This window comes from Triticum aestivum, chromosome 1A (assembly GCF_018294505.1).
Source record: "Triticum aestivum cultivar Chinese Spring chromosome 1A, IWGSC CS RefSeq v2.1, whole genome shotgun sequence".
NCBI lineage: Eukaryota > Viridiplantae > Streptophyta > Magnoliopsida > Poales > Poaceae > Triticum > Triticum aestivum.
Genome location: NC_057794.1, coordinates 313,507,442 through 313,527,364, shown reverse-complemented (window position 1 = coordinate 313,527,364; position 19,923 = coordinate 313,507,442). Strand labels below are relative to the sequence as shown.

General features: G+C 41.1%; 1 protein-coding gene across 1 annotated transcript; it reads left to right on the top strand.

Annotated features, from left to right (window-relative positions):
• The first annotated feature begins 746 nt into the window (after window positions 1-746).
• On the top strand, window positions 747-6,763 carry LOC123048125 (DEAD-box ATP-dependent RNA helicase 12). The gene is made up of 10 exons (XM_044471292.1): window positions 747-1,260; window positions 1,787-1,847; window positions 1,940-2,174; window positions 3,016-3,254; window positions 3,755-4,006; window positions 4,090-4,270; window positions 5,300-5,388; window positions 5,931-6,004; window positions 6,114-6,273; window positions 6,369-6,763. The coding sequence occupies exons 1-9, from the start codon at window positions 893-895 to the stop codon at window positions 6,190-6,192; spliced, it is 1,578 nt and encodes a 525-aa protein (XP_044327227.1). The 5' UTR covers window positions 747-892; the 3' UTR covers window positions 6,193-6,273; window positions 6,369-6,763.
• Window positions 6,764-19,923: the final 13,160 nt, after the last annotated feature.

The following is a 19,923-nucleotide window of genomic DNA, read 5'->3' as shown; positions in this document are numbered from 1 at the left end:
TTACGTAAATGTATTGCGGAATATAGCAAGACACAACCTTGAAATAAAATCATACAAGTTACATACTCCTTCCATCCAAATTGGGTCAAGGGAGTATAAAACAACTCAATTTAACCTTAAATCATTTGGAAATTCTTTGAATTTAAAAGCCTCTAAGATTCCCATCGTTTCCTTTAGGACGTTTAGGTTAAGATTTCTCGTCGTGTGGCAAGATTTCAATGTCTAATGCTTCAGATCTATTCAAGGAATCAACATCGATGACTGTGGCTCCAGAGTGGTGGTCCTTACTGTCACGTGCACGCAGACTTATTGGTTGTCGTTGATAAGGTCAAGTCGGTTCCGTTAGGGGAGTGACGGCAGCGAGGCGTTGACGGCTCGTTCTGACGACGGTGGTTATCGTTCGATGGTGTCAAAATCTCATTGCATTTTTTATTATGTTTAAGTTGTCTTGTGCCTTTTATTCATAAAAGAAGAGTTGTCTTGCGCTTTTGATAAACTTTGATACTAATATACTCCTTCCGTCTCATAATATAAAAGCATTTTCATACTAATATAGTGTCAAAAATATTCTTATATTATATTATAAGACAGAGGGAGTAGATCTGAATCCTTTTCAAAGAAATAAAGCCTCCAAGATTAAGTTCGAACATCAAGCCCAGGAGACTGATTGAAAATTTCCGAGAAATGGATGCTAACCATGCAGCACCCCCCTCATACAGAAAAATATCCGCCTCCACCCGAGGTCTACATTTCGAAACCGAGCGCTTCTGGATCGGATCCACCGCGTCCAAAGCCCAAAAGCGAAACCCACGCCCTCCGAAAGGGGCAAACCGTCGGAACCCTAGATCCGTCGCGCCTGGTCGCCCCCAGCTCCAAAACCCTAGATCCCGCCATGCACCACCCGAGGGCCCGGTACCCGCCCGGCTACGACTACGGCGGCGGTGGCGGCGGCCGCGGCGGTAACGGCGGCGGCGGAGGCGGTGGAGGAGGTGGCGGCGGGAACCAAAACTACTACGGCGGCCGAAACCCGCATCCCCAGCACCACGATTACCAGCAGCAGCAGCCGCACGCGCAGAGGAACTCGTTCCCGCAGCAGCAGCAGCAGCAGCACACGCAGAGGAACTCGTTCTCGCAGCAACAGCAGCAGCAGCATCAGCAACAACAGCATCAGCAGTGGCTGCGGCGGGACCAGGCCGCGGCCCAGGCGTCAGGAGAGGGTGCGGCCAGGACGGTGGCGCGACTCGACGCGGTGGACACGAGGTACGGACCATTTATACACAGGTTCCGCATGGCCCATCGCCAAACGCTGCTTATTTCCGATTGATAGGGTTTGTATCGCCCGGATGCGATTGTCTTGTGGTCGCGGAAGTGGGTCGGGTCGGGTGTGGTGGTGGTGGGGGTAGGGTGGGGGAAGAGGAGCTATTTCATGATTAGATCATGTGTCCTTGAGACAAGGCAGTGCTCTGCTTAAGTTGTATGGCTGCAAGAGGCTTAACTCTTCCTCTGCATACGCTGTTAACTGAATAAGCTGAATAAGCAACTACCCACTGGGTGTATGCAAGCTTATTTGCTCTATTACAATCGATTGCTTCATGGTTGGATGCACTTTATTTATGCAAGTACGCTGCGTTTTCATCTTGGTTCGCCATTGCTAGTGTTCCATACTTCTCTGCAGCATCACATCGATTCATTTGTTTGCCATGCCATATGGAACTGGCCTAGCAATGCTTTGTCTTTAAGGGAATTAGTTGACACCTTTAACGTGATATTCTTTTGGGTGTTCCAGCTCTCAAGATTGGAAGGCACAGTTGAATATTCCAGCTCCAGATACTCGTTTTAGGACAGAGGTGAGTACTAATGACATCATGGAATTTCAGTCTCAGCAAGATGTCAGGTGTACTGATGTTCTATTCTGCAATATGTTTGGTGCTTTACATAGGATGTTACTGCAACGAAAGGCAACGAGTTTGAAGATTATTTTTTGAAACGTGAGCTACTTATGGGAATATATGAGAAGGGATTTGAAAGGCCATCTCCTATTCAAGAAGAAAGCATTCCAATTGCTCTAACTGGAAGTGATATTCTTGCAAGAGCGAAAAACGGCACCGGGAAGACCGCTGCATTTTGCATTCCAGCACTCGAAAAGATTGACCCAGAGAAAAATGCCATACAAGGTGAACTTGCCACTTCTACTGTTTCATTTACAAGAAATCATCTAATCCATACTGTTTCAATTTAATGTTAGCAGTACAATTAACAGTTGGTTGAAAGGTTATCCCAGATTTCTGGTTACGTTGATGTTTTTTATAATGTGCATCCATCTTCTACCACACGACCATTTTTGTGACTAGCATTCAAGCCGATGCATTATTTATGCCAAATTGCACACTTCCTGTACGCACATTCAGTAAGTTTAGGCCCTGTTTGTTTGGGCTTTTGCTTCTGCTCTTGCAGCTTTTCCACTTTGGCCAAGAAGCCATAAAATCTCCTAAATAGGTGCTTTTTGAGCTTTTATGGCTTTTGGAGCTAAATATTGTTATATTGATTCCCCCAAACCCATAAAAGCTCCAAACACACCTATTTAGGAGCTTTTATGGCTTTTTGGTCAAAGTGGAAAAGCTGCAAAAGCAAAAGCAAAAGCCCAAACAAACAGGGCCTAAATCAGTGCGAGCTTCTCAAAAATTGGTGCGTTGATATTATTTTTAACGCATCTACTGGTAGTAATTGCTAAGAGTATTAGGTATGGAGCTCAAGTTTTTGGATATGCAAACTATTTGTGTTCTAGTGTTCTCTGACTGAAATATGAAATCAAACTATAAACTGTGATGCAACAACCGTTTACCTTCTTAGTTGAACCCTTCCTCCCTCCTTCTCGAAGCCTTCGTTAAAGATAATGTTTGTGTGGTGCCAATTTGTGTTCACATTGTATTAAGATAATTGTTATGTTTCCATGTACTTTACTTTACATACTGTTTGTTAACTTGACTCTGTTCTATCCATGGATTTCTTCTTTAGTTGTTATACTGGTACCAACAAGGGAACTAGCTCTGCAGACTTCACAAGTTTGCAAAGAGCTTGGAAAATACCTGAATATTGAAGTTATGGTTAGTACTGGAGGAACCAGCTTGAAGGACGACATTATGCGTTTGTACCAACCTGTTCATTTACTCGCCGGGACACCTGGCCGTATACTAGATCTTACCAAGAAGGGCATTTGTATGCTGAACGAATGTTCAATGCTCATCATGGACGAGGTATCATTAGAGAAACACACAATTCAGATTCTGTTTTTGTTGACCATGTTTACATCACAGTAGTCAAGCCAAGTCAAGTATGTTAATTTTGTTGGGCTATTTATCTTCAATTGATGTCGCTTCTTCTCACTTAATTGACCTCAAGTTATGATACTTTGTTCAAATTGATCTTGAGTCATGTCAATTTAATGTCTAGCATCATATAATGTTAGAGCTGTCTTGGAAAAAGTAAGAACTCTTTCCTGTATCTTCTCTTATTTGTTCTGATGCTGTACATGTTAGTTCCCTTCCTAATGTTGTGCTAAATCAAAATCACACACATTTACTAATCTTCTGGTCCAAATGTTGTCAAATACTGTAGTTTTTTTGTTACTTTGGTTACTTTTTGTTTTTTTTAAGGATTATCTTGTACAGATCTCTGGGAAAGTCATTAATGAATTTAACATGTCTGATACTTGTCTTCCAAAAATATAACATGACTTCCTTCCATTGAAATGCAGGCAGACAAGCTGTTAGCTCCTGAGTTTCAGCCTTCCGTGGAGCAACTCATTCGTTACCTTCCAGCTAGTCGGCAACTATTGCTGTTTTCTGCAACCTTTCCTGTAACTGTCAAGGATTTTAAGCAGAAATACCTACCTAGACCCTATGTTATTAATCTGATGGATGAACTAACACTGAAAGGAATCACACAATACTATGCCTTCGTAGAAGAAAGGCAAAAGGTTCATTGTCTGAACACGCTTTTCTCAAAGGTACATGATATGAAAAAACTTGTTATTTGTCGTTTCTTGTACATATTGCGAGACTGAAACATCTCCTTTTTTTTCTCCGCCAGCTTCAAATAAATCAGTCTATTATATTCTGCAACTCTGTTAATAGAGTTGAGCTACTGGCAAAGAAAATCACTGAACTTGGCTATTCGTGCTTCTACATTCATGCTAAAATGTTGCAAGACCACCGAAACCGGGTGTTTCATGATTTTCGGAATGGTGCTTGCAGAAACCTTGTTTGCACAGGTTCTTCTCCACCTTTTGCCTTGATCAAAATTTCCACTATGTTAGGAAATACTCTGAATCATCTGTTATCTTCTCGATTATTCTTGGACCTGAATATCCAGCGAACGTCAGATTTTTAGGCATGGCAATCGAGCATTTTTCATTTCAAGTTGTGTTCGCCGAGGATGGCAAGTTTAGTTGGCGAGCGTGGCAAATCTGCCTCAGTTCATTTTTTGCCAGGAAAATTGCCGTGCTTGCAAACTAAAATTTCCACCCTCGCGCTAATATAAATTGCCATGAGAAACGTTTGATTTGCCATCTATAAAAATTTGAAGTCAGATTTTTAACATTTCTGTTATTCTTTTATGCACTTTCTGATTTCTTCTTAGTTGTCTTCCTATGAATCATTTACTTTCTTTTCACTACGTAAGCATATCTGAGTTCTTTATTATTATATCTCACTGCGGGTAAATCATAATCATTAGGCCTCCGAAGCATGCCCTTGGTGAATTAAAGAAGTTCTGAACACATTAAAGTGAACTTGTAATTTGTTTTTCTCAACTTATCTAGTCTTGAATCAAGACTTTAGACTACTCTTGTAGTCTTTCTTTGCACTAGAACTTGTAATTTGTCTTTTGTCTCTTGTTGTTTAAGAATTTAGCTTTCTCTTGTAGTCTTGTTTGCACTACAAATCTTCTAAATAGACTACCATATATCATCCTCAGTTTACTAACTAGAGTGCTATTAATACTTTCTGCATTTTATCTAAATTGTTGACTTGAGCTTGAAGATGGTTGGAAGGACTAGGTGGGATTATCTGATAGTAGTTATTGCTGAGTTGAGCACACATCAAAGCAATACTTGAATAACTCATTAGCCTGATTTGTATAAATAGAGTTATACTATCTTAATTAAAATGATCTTAGATCTAGTTGTTCTGTACTGCTTCAGTTCTATGATTGTTGATACATGCTAAATGCATTGCTATTTTGCACTTCATTTGTGGGAAATGCTATGAAGAACTTCTCTCAAGAAATTATATGATTGCAGATCTTTTTACCAGAGGAATTGACATTCAAGCTGTTAATGTTGTCATTAATTTTGACTTCCCCAAGACTGCTGAAACATATTTGCATAGGGTAAGCTCTTTATTATGCATGGTTTCAGCACAACAGATTTATATGTTGCTTCACTCAGTTTTGCAGTATAAAGATTTTTGATGTGTTTTCTGAAGCGAATTGTTTCAATGCATCTGTATCTGATCCAGTAGTTTTTCCTATCTGCTTGGCTCATTTTAAACTATGCTTGGCTAACTTTAGCTGAACACTGGAAAGCTAACTCAGCTGTTCGGCCTCAACTCTTATGTACGCTGGAAATTCCTTCCATTTCTTTGCACTTACACACACACCACCACCATCACCACAACAAAACCTTTTGGAAATTGCTGGAGTCGTTTTACTGATGATACTGACAAAGCATTGTGGTTAATGCCAAAAACATGTCTAGCATGTATTTTCATGTCACCAGTGCTTTATTTGCTAGTGCTTCTCTTTATATATTATTTATTATTTGAACTAATAGGCTTCAGTAGTCTTGAGTTTCTAAACCGGTTGGCGTCCTGGTACTTGTTTATTTATAACTTGATTCATCTAAAAGTTCCACCCCTTTGACATTTTCCTAGGTTGGTCGTTCTGGAAGATTTGGACACCTTGGTTTGGCGGTGAACTTAATCACTTATGAGGACCGTTTCAACATGTAAGGATACTTTGCTAAAGTGGCTTGTTAGGATACTTCGAAACAAAGACAAGTTCTTTTCTACTAATCTACCAAGGTTTCTGAACTGTTTGTTTTCTTCTGTTTGCAGGTATAGGATTGAGCAAGAACTTGGGACAGAAATAAAAACAATACCTCCACAGATTGACCTGGCGGAGTATTGCCAATGATCAGTTTAACAGTTTTAGAAGCATATCTTTTATGAAAACATCATTAGGCAAATATACCAGATGTACATAGCACCTCATCAAGTAAGAACCCAATGCTAGAATGTCGCTTTTTAAAAACTGCATACTTGCATAGTGACTGTTCTGGATGAGGACTGATTCCCATTTCATACACGCAGGGTTTTATTTGGTGCCTTGGTGATGCATCCAAGCTTCTATTTCCATCAGTGGAGCGAGTGTTCTCTGCTGGCACCGGTGCTAATCATTCGACTGTGGAGATGCACATTCGGCTGCTTTGAGATTCAGAACTATTGGCAACCCAAACATTATTTCTTGCTGCATGCATCTGCCCAGGATTGCCTTGCATTTGTTTTCTAGTTTCTGTTCTGCTTGTGTCATGCTGGGATTCTGTTGCTTGAGATTGTACCATCATATTGCGGCATTTTTCTTGTTTTACTTTACTTCATTCTGTTCGTACAAATAGCTATATTTCCTGTACTTGATTCCTTTCGTGTTACTTTCGGCCGTTCTTTGTGTAGACCATTAACCTCAATTATTTTCCTTGTATCCTCAATATTTGTCTTCCTGGTGTTGCAGTTGCACATGCTTCTGTTTAATCCATTATTGCGAAGTCACAATCAAAGCCAATGTTTAAAGTACTAATTCAGAACTTGAAACCTGACGGATTTCAACCAATTTGTTGTTTTTAGGAATTTAATCCTTGTAGGCGTGCCATTAGCATTGAGCAATACTTTTCTATTTAATGAACCAAACAGGTGCAACGTGATACTTATTCTGCTTCACAGCGTCATTCTTGTTTCTTTTAGATGTCATGATGAACGGTTTATTGTATTATGACTTTGGCGATGTTCATAAATTTGCTTTAATCTGACAACAGGAAGTCCTTTTGATAGTGGTCATTTGACTACAACAGAAGGGGTACCTCCAAACCGCCAGGCAATATGAAGAAACTGAAGTAAAAATTGTCACATAAACGGTATAGTGTACAAAGAGTGGGCCCATCACGCCACCATGTGATTGCAACGGGAAGAAATCCTTTCGTAATTAAATAAAGGTGGCTGCTACAAATCATCCGATTGATTTTCTCGGGTCCTAGCCGTGCGATCAAAGGTCGTGTTTAGATCCCTAAATTAGTTGAGGTTCAAATAACCCAAAAGTATTCAAACATAATGGATTAGTTTGGATTAGTTGGATCTCAGCCAACCTAAAAAACTAGCCCACATTAGGAGCTTATTTGGGTTAGTTTTCTTGGGCCCATTAGAAAAAGTAGTAAAAAAAGTTACCCCTTCCATCCAAACAGGGTCTAAAAAGTTAAATGATTGAGGAAGAATATTTATTGTCAATCTAACCCTACCATCCAGAGAACTCTTTGGTTAGAGTTAGTTCAAGGTTAGAATTTAACTCTAACCTTTAATTGAGTTAGAGTATCCAAACAGGGCCAAAGCCTTGAGAGACGTTTGATTAGTCAACCTACGCCAGGTCGTTCTCACACAGTACAACGCTGCGCGCGGCCTGTCTTCCTCACGTGGCAGCCAACGCCAAAAATCCCCCCACAAACACACGGGATCCCTGAGATAGGGCGGTGAGCTCCGCTAAGCGCCCCTAAACTAGCTCGCAGTCGCAGCCACCATGCCATGCTCGCTCGCAGCACCAGGCTCGGCCCCAGCGCCATTCCCTGCCTTGTAGCAAAGTCGTTCCTCACCTTGCAGACGCATTACCGCCACCAGTCATGGCAACGACGAAGACTCCCGGCGTGGCAACAACGCTTCAATGCAACACGGGCTCCTCCCAAGAGCCGCTGGCGCCGGTACATTGAGCCACGGACGACGCTGCATCGAGCCGCCGACGAGCGATGCGATGGAGCACCGGGCACGAGTGCTGCATCGAAGCACAGGGGAGTCAACGACGAGCTCTTCATTGCAGCTTCATAGCAGGCGATTTGCAGCTCCGCCGCCGGCGTCGAGCGCTCCATTGTAGCTTCGTAGCGGGCAACTTGCAACTCCATTGCAACTCCGCCGCCGGCGCCGAGCGCTCCATTGCAGCTTCGCTGTCGGCGACTTGCAGCTCCATTGCATCTCCGTCGCGGTGCCGATCGCTCCATTGCAGCTCTGCCGCGGGCGCGCGAGTACTGCATTGGCACATGAGGTTGCAAGGCGGCACGAAAACGATGGAAAAGTTGCTGCGACGCATCCCAGCGGCCATGGACGCGTTGCAGCACCGGCGTTCGTCGACCAGCGCCGTGTCGTATCGCTGACAGCGCCTCCCCTGTTCCCTGCTGCTGTGGTGGTGCTTGCCATGTCTCCCCTCCATGGACGCTGCTTTGCAGCTATGCGCCTCCAGCGATGTAGCGGAGGAGCTCCGGCTGCTAGTGCCGACGACCGGCGTCAAACTCTTCCGATTTCCTAGCTGATGTGGTTGTGCTCGCCGTGGCTAATCTCCTCTGACAATGAGGTATGTAAGAAAGAAGAAGAAATGAGTGGAGGAGGAGCTTCATTAGGCTGGTTGTGATGGGAGTATCATATACTAGTATCATGCATATGATACTAGTGTATGATACTACCTCACTAATGAATAGTATCATATATTAGTATCAAGTAGTACTTTATTTATTGTCATGCATGGCACGTATTAGCATAACATTTATTATGATACGGTATCATGATATGATGTTCAACGCTCTCTTTTTTCATTTAATTCTATAACACCTCATCAAAATTATCTAGTTGGCATGCATAATACTAGCTATGATACTACCATTACGACCAGCCTTAGAGATAGGATAAGATTGGGGCTTACGAGAGAGAAAGGCCAGTCGAATGATTTTGAACCTTTTCCATAAATATAAGAGCGTTTAGGTCATTCAAGGAATACCCACGGTGCTTATTTTAGAAGGTAGGGGGTATTATTATTAGGCTCATTTTGGAACAAGGATTGTCGGGGAACAAATGACCCACTTTGGAATAATGGATTATTGGGTTTATAGATGTAGGAGGAAACCTAGGATAGAAATTGATACGTCTTCAATGTATCTATAATTTTGATTGTTCCATGCTATTATATTACCAACCTTGGATGTTTTATATGCATTTATATATATTTTATATGATTTTTGGAACTAACCTATTAACCTAGAGCTTAGTGCCAGTTTCTATTTTTTTCTTGTTTTAGGGTTTCGAAGAAAAGGAATATCAAACGGAGTCCAAACAAAATGAAACCTTCGGAAAAGTTATTTTTGTAAAGAAAGCAATACAGGAGACTTGGAGTGCATGTCAGGGGATCAACGAGGAAGCCATGAGACAGGGGGCGCGCCCTCCACCCTCGTGGGCCCCTGTGGCTCCCCTGACGTACTTATTCCTCCTATATATACCCATATACCCTAAAACGATCAAGGAGCACAATAGATCGGGAGTTCCACCGCCAGAAGCCTCCGTAGCCACCGAAAACCAATCTAGACCTACTCCTACACCCTGTCAAAGGGAGAAATCCCTCTCCGGTGGCCATCTTCATCATCCCGGTGCTCTCCATGACGAGGAGGGAGTAGTTCTCCCTCGGGGCTGAGGGTATGTACCAGTAGCTATGTGTTTGACCTCTCTCTCTCTCTCTCTCTCTCTCTCTCTCTCTCGTGTTCTTGAGGTGATACAATCTGAATGTATCGCGAGCTTTGCTATTATAGTTGGATCTTATGTTTCTTATCCCCCTCTACTCTCTTGTAATGGATTGAGTTTTCTATTTGAAGTTATCTTATTGGATTGAGTCTTTAATGATTTGAGAACACTTGATGTATGTCCTGCCGTGCGTATCTGTGGTGACAATGGGATATCACGTGATTCACTTGATGTATGCTTTGGTGACCAACTTGCGGGCTCCGCCCATGAACTTATGCATAGGGGTTGGCACACGTTTTCGTTGTGATTCTCTGGTAGAAACTTTGGGGCACTCTTTGAGGTTCTATGTGTTGGTTGAATAGATGAATCTGAGATTATGTGATGCATATCGTATAATCATACCCACGGATACTTGAGGTGACATTGGAGTATCTAGGTGACATTAGGGTTTTGGTTGATTTGTGTCTTAAGGTGTTATTCTAGTACGAACTCTAGGGTTGTTTGTGACACTTATAGGAATAGCCCAACGGATTGGTTGGAAAGAATAACTTTGAGGTGGTTTCGTACCCTACCATAATCTCTTCGTTTGTTCTCCGCTATTAGTGACTTTGGAGTGACTCTTTGTTGCATGTTGAGGGATAGTTATGTGATCCAATTATGTTATTATTGTTGAGAGAACTTGCACTAGTGAAAGTATGAACCCTAGTCCTTGTTTCCTAGCATTGCAATACCGTTTGTGCTCACTTTTATCATTAGTTACCTTGCTGTTTTTATATTTTCAGATTACAAAAGCCTATATCTACTATCCATATACCACTTGTATCTACATCTCTTTGCCGAACTAGTGCACCTATACAATTTACCGTTGTATTGGGTGTGTTGGGGACACAAGAGACTCTTTGTTATTTGGTTGCAGGGTTGCTTGAGAGATACCATCTTCATCCTACGCCTCCTACAGATTGATAAACCTTAGGTCATCCACTTGAGGGAAATTTTCTACTGTCCTACAAACCTCTGCACTTGGAGGCCCAACAACGTCTACAAGAAGAAGGTTGTGTAGTAGACATCAAACTCTTTTCTGGCGCCGTTGCCGGGGAGGCTAGGTAAGCGGCACTAACACCCCGTCACTAAGCTCTTTTCTGGCGCCGTTGCCGGGGAGGTTAGCGCTTGAAGGTATATCTTTAAATCTTGCAATCGAGTCTTTTAGTTTCTTGTTTTAGCACTAGTTTAGTTTATACAAGAAAACTAAAAAATGGAATTGAGTTTGTCTCATACGCTTCACCTTTTTAATATCTTTCGTGAGTATGATGGAAAAGAAAATTGTGCTCAAATACTAGAAAAAGAATGCATTAAAATGTTTGGCACTAAATTTTTGAATGATGAGCATGATTGCAATGTTGTTAGTATGAACTCCTTGAATATCCATGGTACTAATGATGATTGCACTAGTTACGATGAAAATGTCTCCTATAAATATGTTAATTATTGTGGAGTGCATTGGGTTTGTAAGTATACACCAAATAGGGAAGATAGATATTGCAAGAAGCATAAGTACTTAGAAACTAAATTGTTGCAATAAAGGCTAGATGATTGTGCTAAAAATTTAAATTTTCTTGGCCGTACTTGTGGACTTTGTAATGAACAGGATCATTTAGCTATCCGATGCAAATTGTTTCATGATCTAATCGTGTCCAAAAATTATGATGACTTGATTTCCCTTGCACATTATAATGAACTAAGTTTGCTTATGGGTTACGAAGAAATGAAACGTATAACTAAGAATCTTTCAGAATTTGCCCGTTATAAACTTCTTGGTTTTGATCTAGAGGAAATTTAGATGTATTGCGCGGTGAATTGTATTGAAAATCCTTATATTGCCAATTACATACAGGAAAGAAAACAAATAGAAGATGAAGAGAATACTAATGAAAGGGAAGAAACTTCCCAATATTCTCCTATTATTTCTTATGATGAATCAGGTAACGAGGAGGAGCCTTCTATTCAGCCAATCTCATTAATAAGGAGCTCCAAAAAAAGGATTGAACCCACACATGATGTGTGAAGAAGAAGAAAAGAAAAAGGAAGAGAGGTAAAAAGATATCTCCCCCAAATAATGCTGCTCCTATTACTATTGTGCCTCATGAAAATATAATTGTGAAAGATAATGATACTTCTTATGATCTTGAAAATCTTTTTGGCACTTGCTTGGAAGAATATGATAATTGCTATACTATTGGTGCTATCCATACTATTAATGATGAGAGTGATTATGCTTATGATATGAAAAAGCCCAAGCTTGGGGATGCTATGTTTGATGAAGATGATGTTTTTGAGAATATATTTCCTGCAATTAATGTTTGTCCCAAGCTTGGGGATGCTACATTTAATGAAGATGATATTTTTAGTCTCCCAAGTTTTGATATGCAAATTTATAATGATGATAGCATGCCTCCTACTTATGATGATTATTGTGATGATACTTATGCTATAAAAAGTAGTGAGGATTATATTTATAAAACTTGTCATGATTATGATTACCCCTTTTATGAACATTACTCTTTTAATGTGGAAACAATTTATAGTATTAAAGTCTCTTATGATACTCCCACTATCCTGAATGAGAAAAATTTTGCTTATGTGGAGAGTAATAAAAATTCTATGCTTGTAGATCATGAAAAGAATGCTTTAGGTGCTGGTTATATTGTTGAATTCATTCATGATGCTACTGAAAATTATTATGAGGGAGGAATATATGCTTGTAAGAATTGCAATAATATCAAGTTTCCTCTTTATGTGCTTAAAGTTTTGAAGTTATGCTTGTTTTACCTTCCTATGCAAGTTGATTCTTGTTCCCACAAGTTGTTTGCTCACAAAATCCCTATGCATAGGAAGTGGGTTAGACTTAAATGTGCTATTAATATTCTTCATGATGCTCTCTTTATGTTATAATTCTTATCTTTTATGTGAGCATCATTGAAATTATCATGCCTAGCTAGGGGCGTTAAACGATAGCGCTTGTTGGGAGTCAACCCAACTTTTTTTTATTCCTTGCTTTTTGTTCCTGTTTTGTAATAAATAATTCATCTAGCTTCTGTTTAGATGTGGTTTTGTGTTTGAATTAGTGTTTGTGCCAAGTAGAACCTTTGGGAAGACTTGGGTGAAGTCTTTATGATCATGCTGTAAAAAACAGAAACTTTAGCGCTCACGAGAATTGCTGCCATTTTTTATTGGAAAGTGCTATTTAGTTAATTCTTTTTGCAGATGATTAATAGACAAATTCCTCACGCCTAGAAATTTATTTGAGAATTTTATGAGTTCCATAAGTTGCGTTAGTTACAGATTACCACAGACTGTTCTGTTTTTGACAGATTCTGTTTTTCATGTGTTGTTTACTTATTTTGATAAATCTATGGCTAGTAAAAGAGTTTATAAACCATAGAGAAGTTGGAATAAAGTAGGCTTAACACCAATATAAATAAAGAATGAGTTCATTACAGTACCTCGAAGTGGTGTTTTGCTTTCTTTCGCTAACGGAGTTCACGAGTTTTCTATTAAGTTTTGTGTTGTGAAGTTTTCAAGTTTTGGGTGAAGATTCGATGGACTATGGAATAAGGAGTGGCAAGAGCCTAATCTTGGGGATGCCCAAGGCACCCCCAAGGTAATATTCTAGGACAATCAAAAGCCTTAGCCCGGGGATGCCCCGGAAGGCATCCCCTTTTTCGTCTTCGTTCATCGGTAACTTTACTTGGAGCTATATTTTTATTCACCACATGATATGTGTTTTGCTTGGAGCGTCAATTTATTTTGTTAAGATTTGCTTGCTGTTTGAATAAAATACCAAGATGTAAAATTCTTAAATGTTAGAGAGTCTTCATATAGTTGCATAATCGTTCGACTACTCATTGATCTTCACTTATATCTTTCAGAGTAGTTTGTCATTTGCTCTAGTGCTTCACTTATATCTTTTTAGAGCACGTCGATTGATTTATTTTATAGAAATAGATGAACTCTCGTGCTTCACTTATATTATTTTGAGAGTCTTTAGAACAGCATGGTAGTTTGCTTTGGTTATGAAACTAGTCCTAATATGATGGGCATCCAAGCGGGATATAATAAAAACTTTCATATAAAGTGCATTGAATACTATGAGAAGTTTGATTCTTTATGATTATTTTGAGATATGAAGATGGTGATATTAGAGTCATGCTAGTTGAGTAGTTGTGAATTTGAAAGATACTTGTGTTAAAGTTTGTGGTTCCTGTAGCATGCACGTATGGTGAACCGTTATGTGATGAAGTCGGAGCATGATTTATTTATTGAGTGTCCTCCTTATGAGTGGCGGTCGGGGACGAGAGATGGTCTTTTCCTACCAATCTATCCCCCTAGGAGCATGCGCGTAGTACTTTGTTTTGATAACTAATAGATTTTTGCAATAAGTATGTGAGTTCCTTATGACTAATGTTGAGTCCATGGATTATACGCACTCTCCCCCTTCCACCATTGCTAGCCTCTCTAATACCATGCACCTTTCGCCAGTATCATAAACCCACCATATACCTTCCTCAAAACAGCCACCATATCTACCTATTATGGCATTTCCATAGCCATTCCGAGATATATTTCCATGTAATTTTCCACCGTTCTGTTTATTATGACACACTCCATCATTGTCATATTGCTATGCATGATCATGTAGTTGACACTGTATTTGTGGCAAAGCCATCGTAGATAATTCTTTCATACATGTCACTCATGAGTCATTGCACATCCCGGTACACCGCCAGAGGCATCCATATAGAGTCATATCTTGTTCTAAGTATCGAGTTGTAATTCTTGAGTTGTAAGTAAATAAAAGTGTGATGATCATCATTATTAGAGCATTGTCCCATGTGAGGAAAGAATGATGGAGACTATGATTTCCCCACAAGTCGGGATGAGACTCTGGACTAAAAAAAGAGGCCATAAAAAAGAGAAAAGCACCCCCCCCCCAAAAAAAGAGGCCATAAAAAGAGAAAATGCCCAAATAAAAAAAGAGAAAAAGAGAGAAGGGGCAATGTTACTATCCTTTTCACCACACTTCTGCTTTAAAGTAGCACCATGATCTTCATGATAGAGAGTCTCCTATGTTGTCACTTTCATATACTAGTGGGAATTTCACATTATAGAACTTGGCTTGTATATTTCAATGATGGGCTTCCTCAAAATGCCCTAGGTCTTCGTGAGCAAGCAAGTTGGATGCACACCCACTAGTTTCTTTTGTTGAGCTTTCATACACTTATAGCTCTAGTGCATCCATTGCATGGCAATCCCTACTCACTCACATTGATATCTATTGATGGGCATCTCCATAGCCCGTTGATACGCCTAGTTGATGTGAGACTATCTTCTCCTTTTTGTCTTCTCCACAACCACCATTCTATTCCACCTATATTGCTATGTCCATGGCTCACGCTCATGTATTGCGTGAAGATTGAAAAAGTTTGAGAACATCAAAAGTATGAAACAATTGCTTGGCTTGTCATCGGGGTTGTGCATGATTTAAATATTTTGTGTGGTGAAGATAGAGCATAGCCAGACTATATGATTTTGTAGGGATAACTTTCTTTGGCCATGTTATTTTGAGAAGACATAATTACTTGGTAAGTATGCTTGAAGTATTATTAATTTTATGTCAATATTAAACTTTTGTCTTGAATCTTATGGATCTGAATATTATTGCCACAATGAAGAGAATTACTTAGAGAAATATGTTAGGTAGCATTCCACATCAAAAATTATGTTTTTATCATTTACCTACTTGAGGACGAGCAGGAATTAAGCTTGGGGATGCTGATACGTCTCCAACGTATCTATAATTTTTGATCGTTCCATGCTATTATATTATCAACCTTGGATGTTTTATATGCATTTATATGCTATTTTATATGATTTTTGGGACTAACCTATTAACCTAGAGCCCAGTGCCAGTTTCTGTTTTTTCCTTGTTTTAGGGTTTCGAAGAAAAGGAATATCAAACGGAGTCCAAACGAAATAAAACCTTCGGAAAAGTTATTTTTGGAAAGAAAGCAACACAAGAGACTTGGAGTGCACGTCAGGGGATCAACGAGGAAGCCACGAGGCAGGGGGCGCGCCCTCCACCCTCGTGGGCCCCTCATGGCTCCCCTGACGTACTTCGTCCTCCTATATATACCCATATACCCTAAAACGATCGAGGAGCACAATAGATCGGGAGTTCCGCCGCCAGAAGCCTCCGTAGCCACCGAAAACCAATCTAGACCCGTTCCGGCACCCTGCCGGAGGGGGCAATCCCTCTCCGGTGGCCATCTTCATCATCCCGGTGCTCTCCATGACGAGGAGGGAGTAGTTCTCCCTCGGGGCTGAGGGTATGTACCAGTAGATATGTGTTTGATCTCGCTCTCTCTCTCTCTCTCTCTCTCTCGTGTTCTTGAGGTGATACAATCTTGATGTATCGCGAGCTTTGCTATTATAGTTGGATCTTATGTTTCTTCTCCCCCTCTACTCTCTTGTAATGGATTGAGTTTTCCCTTTGAAGTTATCTTATCGGATTGAGTATTTAATGATTTGAGAACACTTGATGTATGTCCTGCCGTGCGTATCTGTGGTGACAATGGGATATCACGTGATTCACTTGATGTATGTTTTGGTGACCAACTTGCGGGTTCCGCCCATGAACTTATGCATAGGGGTTGGCACACATTTTCGTCGTGATTCTCCGGTAGAAACTTTGGGGCACTCTTTGAGGTTCTATGTGTTGGTTGAATAGATGAATCTGAGATTGTGTGATGCATATCGTATAATCATACCCACGGATACTTGAGGTGACATTGGAGTATCTAGGTGACATTAGGGTTTTGGTTGATTTGTGTCTTAAGGTGTTATTCTAGTACAAACTCTAGGGCTGTTTGTGACACTTATAGGAATAGCCCAACAGATTGATTGGAAAGAATAACTTTGAGGTGGTTTCGTACCCTACCATAATCTCTTCGTTTGTTCTCCGCTATTAGTGACTTTGGAGTGACTCTTTGTGTTGGGGAACGTAGTAATTTCAAAAAAATTCCTACGCACACGCAAGATCATGGTGATGCATAGCAACGAGGGGAGAGTGTGATCTACGTACCCTTGTAGACCGACATCGGAAGCGTTATATCAACGCGGTTGATGTAGTCGTACGTCCTCATGATCCGACCGATCCAAGCACCGAAACTACGGCACCTCCGAGTTTTAGCACACGTTCAGCTCGATGACGATCCCCGGACTCCGATCCAGCAAAGTGTCAGGGAAGAGTTCCGTCAGCACGACGGCGTGGTGATGATCTTGATGTTCAACTGTCGCAGGGCTTCGCCTAAGCACCACTACAGTAGTATCGAGGATTATGGTAGAAGGGGGCACCGCACACGGCTAAGAAAACGATCACGTGGATCAACTTGTGTGTCTAGGGGTGCCCCCTGCCTCCGTATATAAAGGAGCCAAGGGGGGGGGTGCGGCCGGCCCTAGTAGGAGGCGCGCAGGAGGAGTCCTACTCCTACCGGGAGTAGGACTCCCCTTCCTTTCCTTGTCCAAGTAGGAGAGGGGGACGGAAGGGAGAGAGGAGAGGAAGGAAAGGGGGGGTGCCGCCCCTCCCTCCTTGTCCAATTCGGACTAGGGGGAGAGGGGGCGCGCGGCCTGCCCTCGCAGCCCCTCCTCTTCTCCACTTTAGGCCCATGAGGCCCATTAACCCCCCGGGGGGTTCCGGTAACCCCCCGGTACTCCGGTTTTATCCGAAACTTCCCTGGAACACTTCCGGTGTCCGAATATAGCCATCCAATATATCAATCTTTATGTCTCGACCATTTCGAGACTCCTCGTTATGTCCGCGATCATATCCGGGACTCCGAACCAACTTCGGTACATCAAAACTCATAAACTCATAATATAACTGTCATCGAAACCTTAAGCGTGCGGACCCTACGGGTTCGAGAACAATGTAGACATGACCGAGACATGTCTCCGGTCAATAACCAATAGCGGAACCTGGATGCTCATATTGGCTCCCACATATTCTACGAAGATCTTTATCGGTCAGACCGCATAACAACATACGTTGTTCCCTTTGTCATCGGTATGTTACTTGCCCGAGATTCGATCGTCGGTATATCAATACCTAGTTCAATCTCGTTACCGGCAAGTCTCTTTACTCATTCTGTAATACATCATCTCGCAACTAACTCATTTAGTTGCATTGCTTGCAAGGCTTAGGTGATGTGCATTACCGAGAGGGCCCAGAGATACCTCTCCGACAATCGGAGTGACAAATCCTAATCTCGAAATACGCCAACCCAACATGTACCTTTGGAGACACCTGTAGAGCTCCTTTATAATCACCCAGTTACGTTGTGACGTTTGGTAGCACACAAAGTGTTCCTCCGGTAAACGGGAGTTGCATAATCTCATAGTCATAGGAACATGTATAAGTCATGAAGAAAGCAATAGCAACATACTAAACGATCGAGTGCTAAGCTAACGGAATGGGTCAAGTCAATCACATCATTCTCCTAATGATGTGATCCCGTTAATCAAATAACAACTCTTTGTCTATGGTTAGGAAACATAACCATCTTTGATTAACGAGCTAGTCAAGTAGAGGCATACTAGTGACACTCTGTTTGTCTATGTATTCACACATGTATTATGTTTCCGGTTAATACAATTCTAGCATGAATAATAAACATTTATCATGAAATAAGGAAATAAATAATAACTTTATTATTGCCTCTAGGGCATATTTCCTTCAGTCTCCCACTTGCACTAGAGTCAATAATCTAGATTACACAGTAATGATTCTAACACCCATGGAGCTTTGGTGCTGATCATGTTTTGCTCGTGGAAGAGGCTTAGTCAATGGGTCTGCAACATTCAGATCCGTATGTATCTTGCAAATCTCTATGTCTCCCACCTGGACTAGATCCCGGATGGAATTGAAGCGTCTCTTGATGTGCTTGGTTCTCTTGTGAAATCTGGATTCCTTTGCGAAGGCAATTGCACCAGTATTGTCACAAAAGATTTTCTTTGGACCCGATGCACTAGGTATGACACCTAGATCGGATATGAACTCCTTCATCCAGACTCCTTCGTTTGCTGCTTCCGAAGCAGCTATGTACTCCGCTTCACATGTAGATCCCGCCACAACGCTTTGTTTAGAACTGCACCAACTGACAGCTCCACCGTTTAATGTAAATACGTATCCGGTTTGCGATTTAGAATCGTCCAGATCAGTGTCAAAGCTTGCATCAACGTAACCATTTACGATGAGCTCTTTTTCACCTCCATATATGAGAAACATATCCTTAGTCCTTTTCAGGTATTTTAGGATGTTCTTGACCACTGTCAAGTGATCCACTCCTGGATTACTTTGGTACCTCCCTGCTAGACTTATAGCAAGACACACATCAGGTCTGGTACACAGCATTGCATACATGATAGAGCCTATGGATGAAGTATAGGGAACATCTTTCATTTTCTCTCTATCTTCTGCATTGGTCGGGCATTGAGTCTTACTCAATTTCACACCTTGTAACACAGGCAAGAATCCTTTCTTTGCTTGATCCATTTTGAACTTTTTCAAAACTTTGTCAAGGTATGTGCTTTATGGAAGTCCAATTAAGCGTCTTGATCTATCTCTATAGATCTTAATGCCCAATATGTAAGCAGCTTCACCGAGGTCTTTCATTGAAAAACTCTTATTCAAGTATCCCTTTATGCTATCCAGAAATTCTATATCATTTCCGATTAGTAATATGTCATCTACATATAATATCAGAAATGCTACAGAGCTCCCACTCACTTTCTTGTAAATACAGGCTTCTCCAAAAGTCTGTACAAAACCAAATGCTTTGATCACACTATCAAAGCGTTTATTCCAACTCCGAGAGGCTTGCACCAGTCCATAAATGGATCGCTGGAGCTTGCACACTTTGTTAGCTCCCTTTGGATCGACAAAACCTTCCGACTGCATCATATACAACTCTTCTTCCAGAAATCCATTCAGGAATGCAGTTTTGACATCCATCTGCCAAATTTCATAATCATAAAATGCGGCAATTGCTAACAT

Excerpts from the sequence above, each read along its gene's own strand:
- LOC123048125 (XM_044471292.1), top strand. The coding sequence starts at position 893 with ATGCACCACCCGAGGGCCCGGTACCCGCCCGGCTACGACTACGGCGGC. Across the intron at positions 1,848-1,939 it reads ATACTCGTTTTAGGACAGAG|GATGTTACTGCAACGAAAGG; the intron begins GTGAGTACTAAT and ends TGCTTTACATAG. Across the intron at positions 6,005-6,113 it reads TATGAGGACCGTTTCAACAT|GTATAGGATTGAGCAAGAAC; the intron begins GTAAGGATACTT and ends TTCTGTTTGCAG.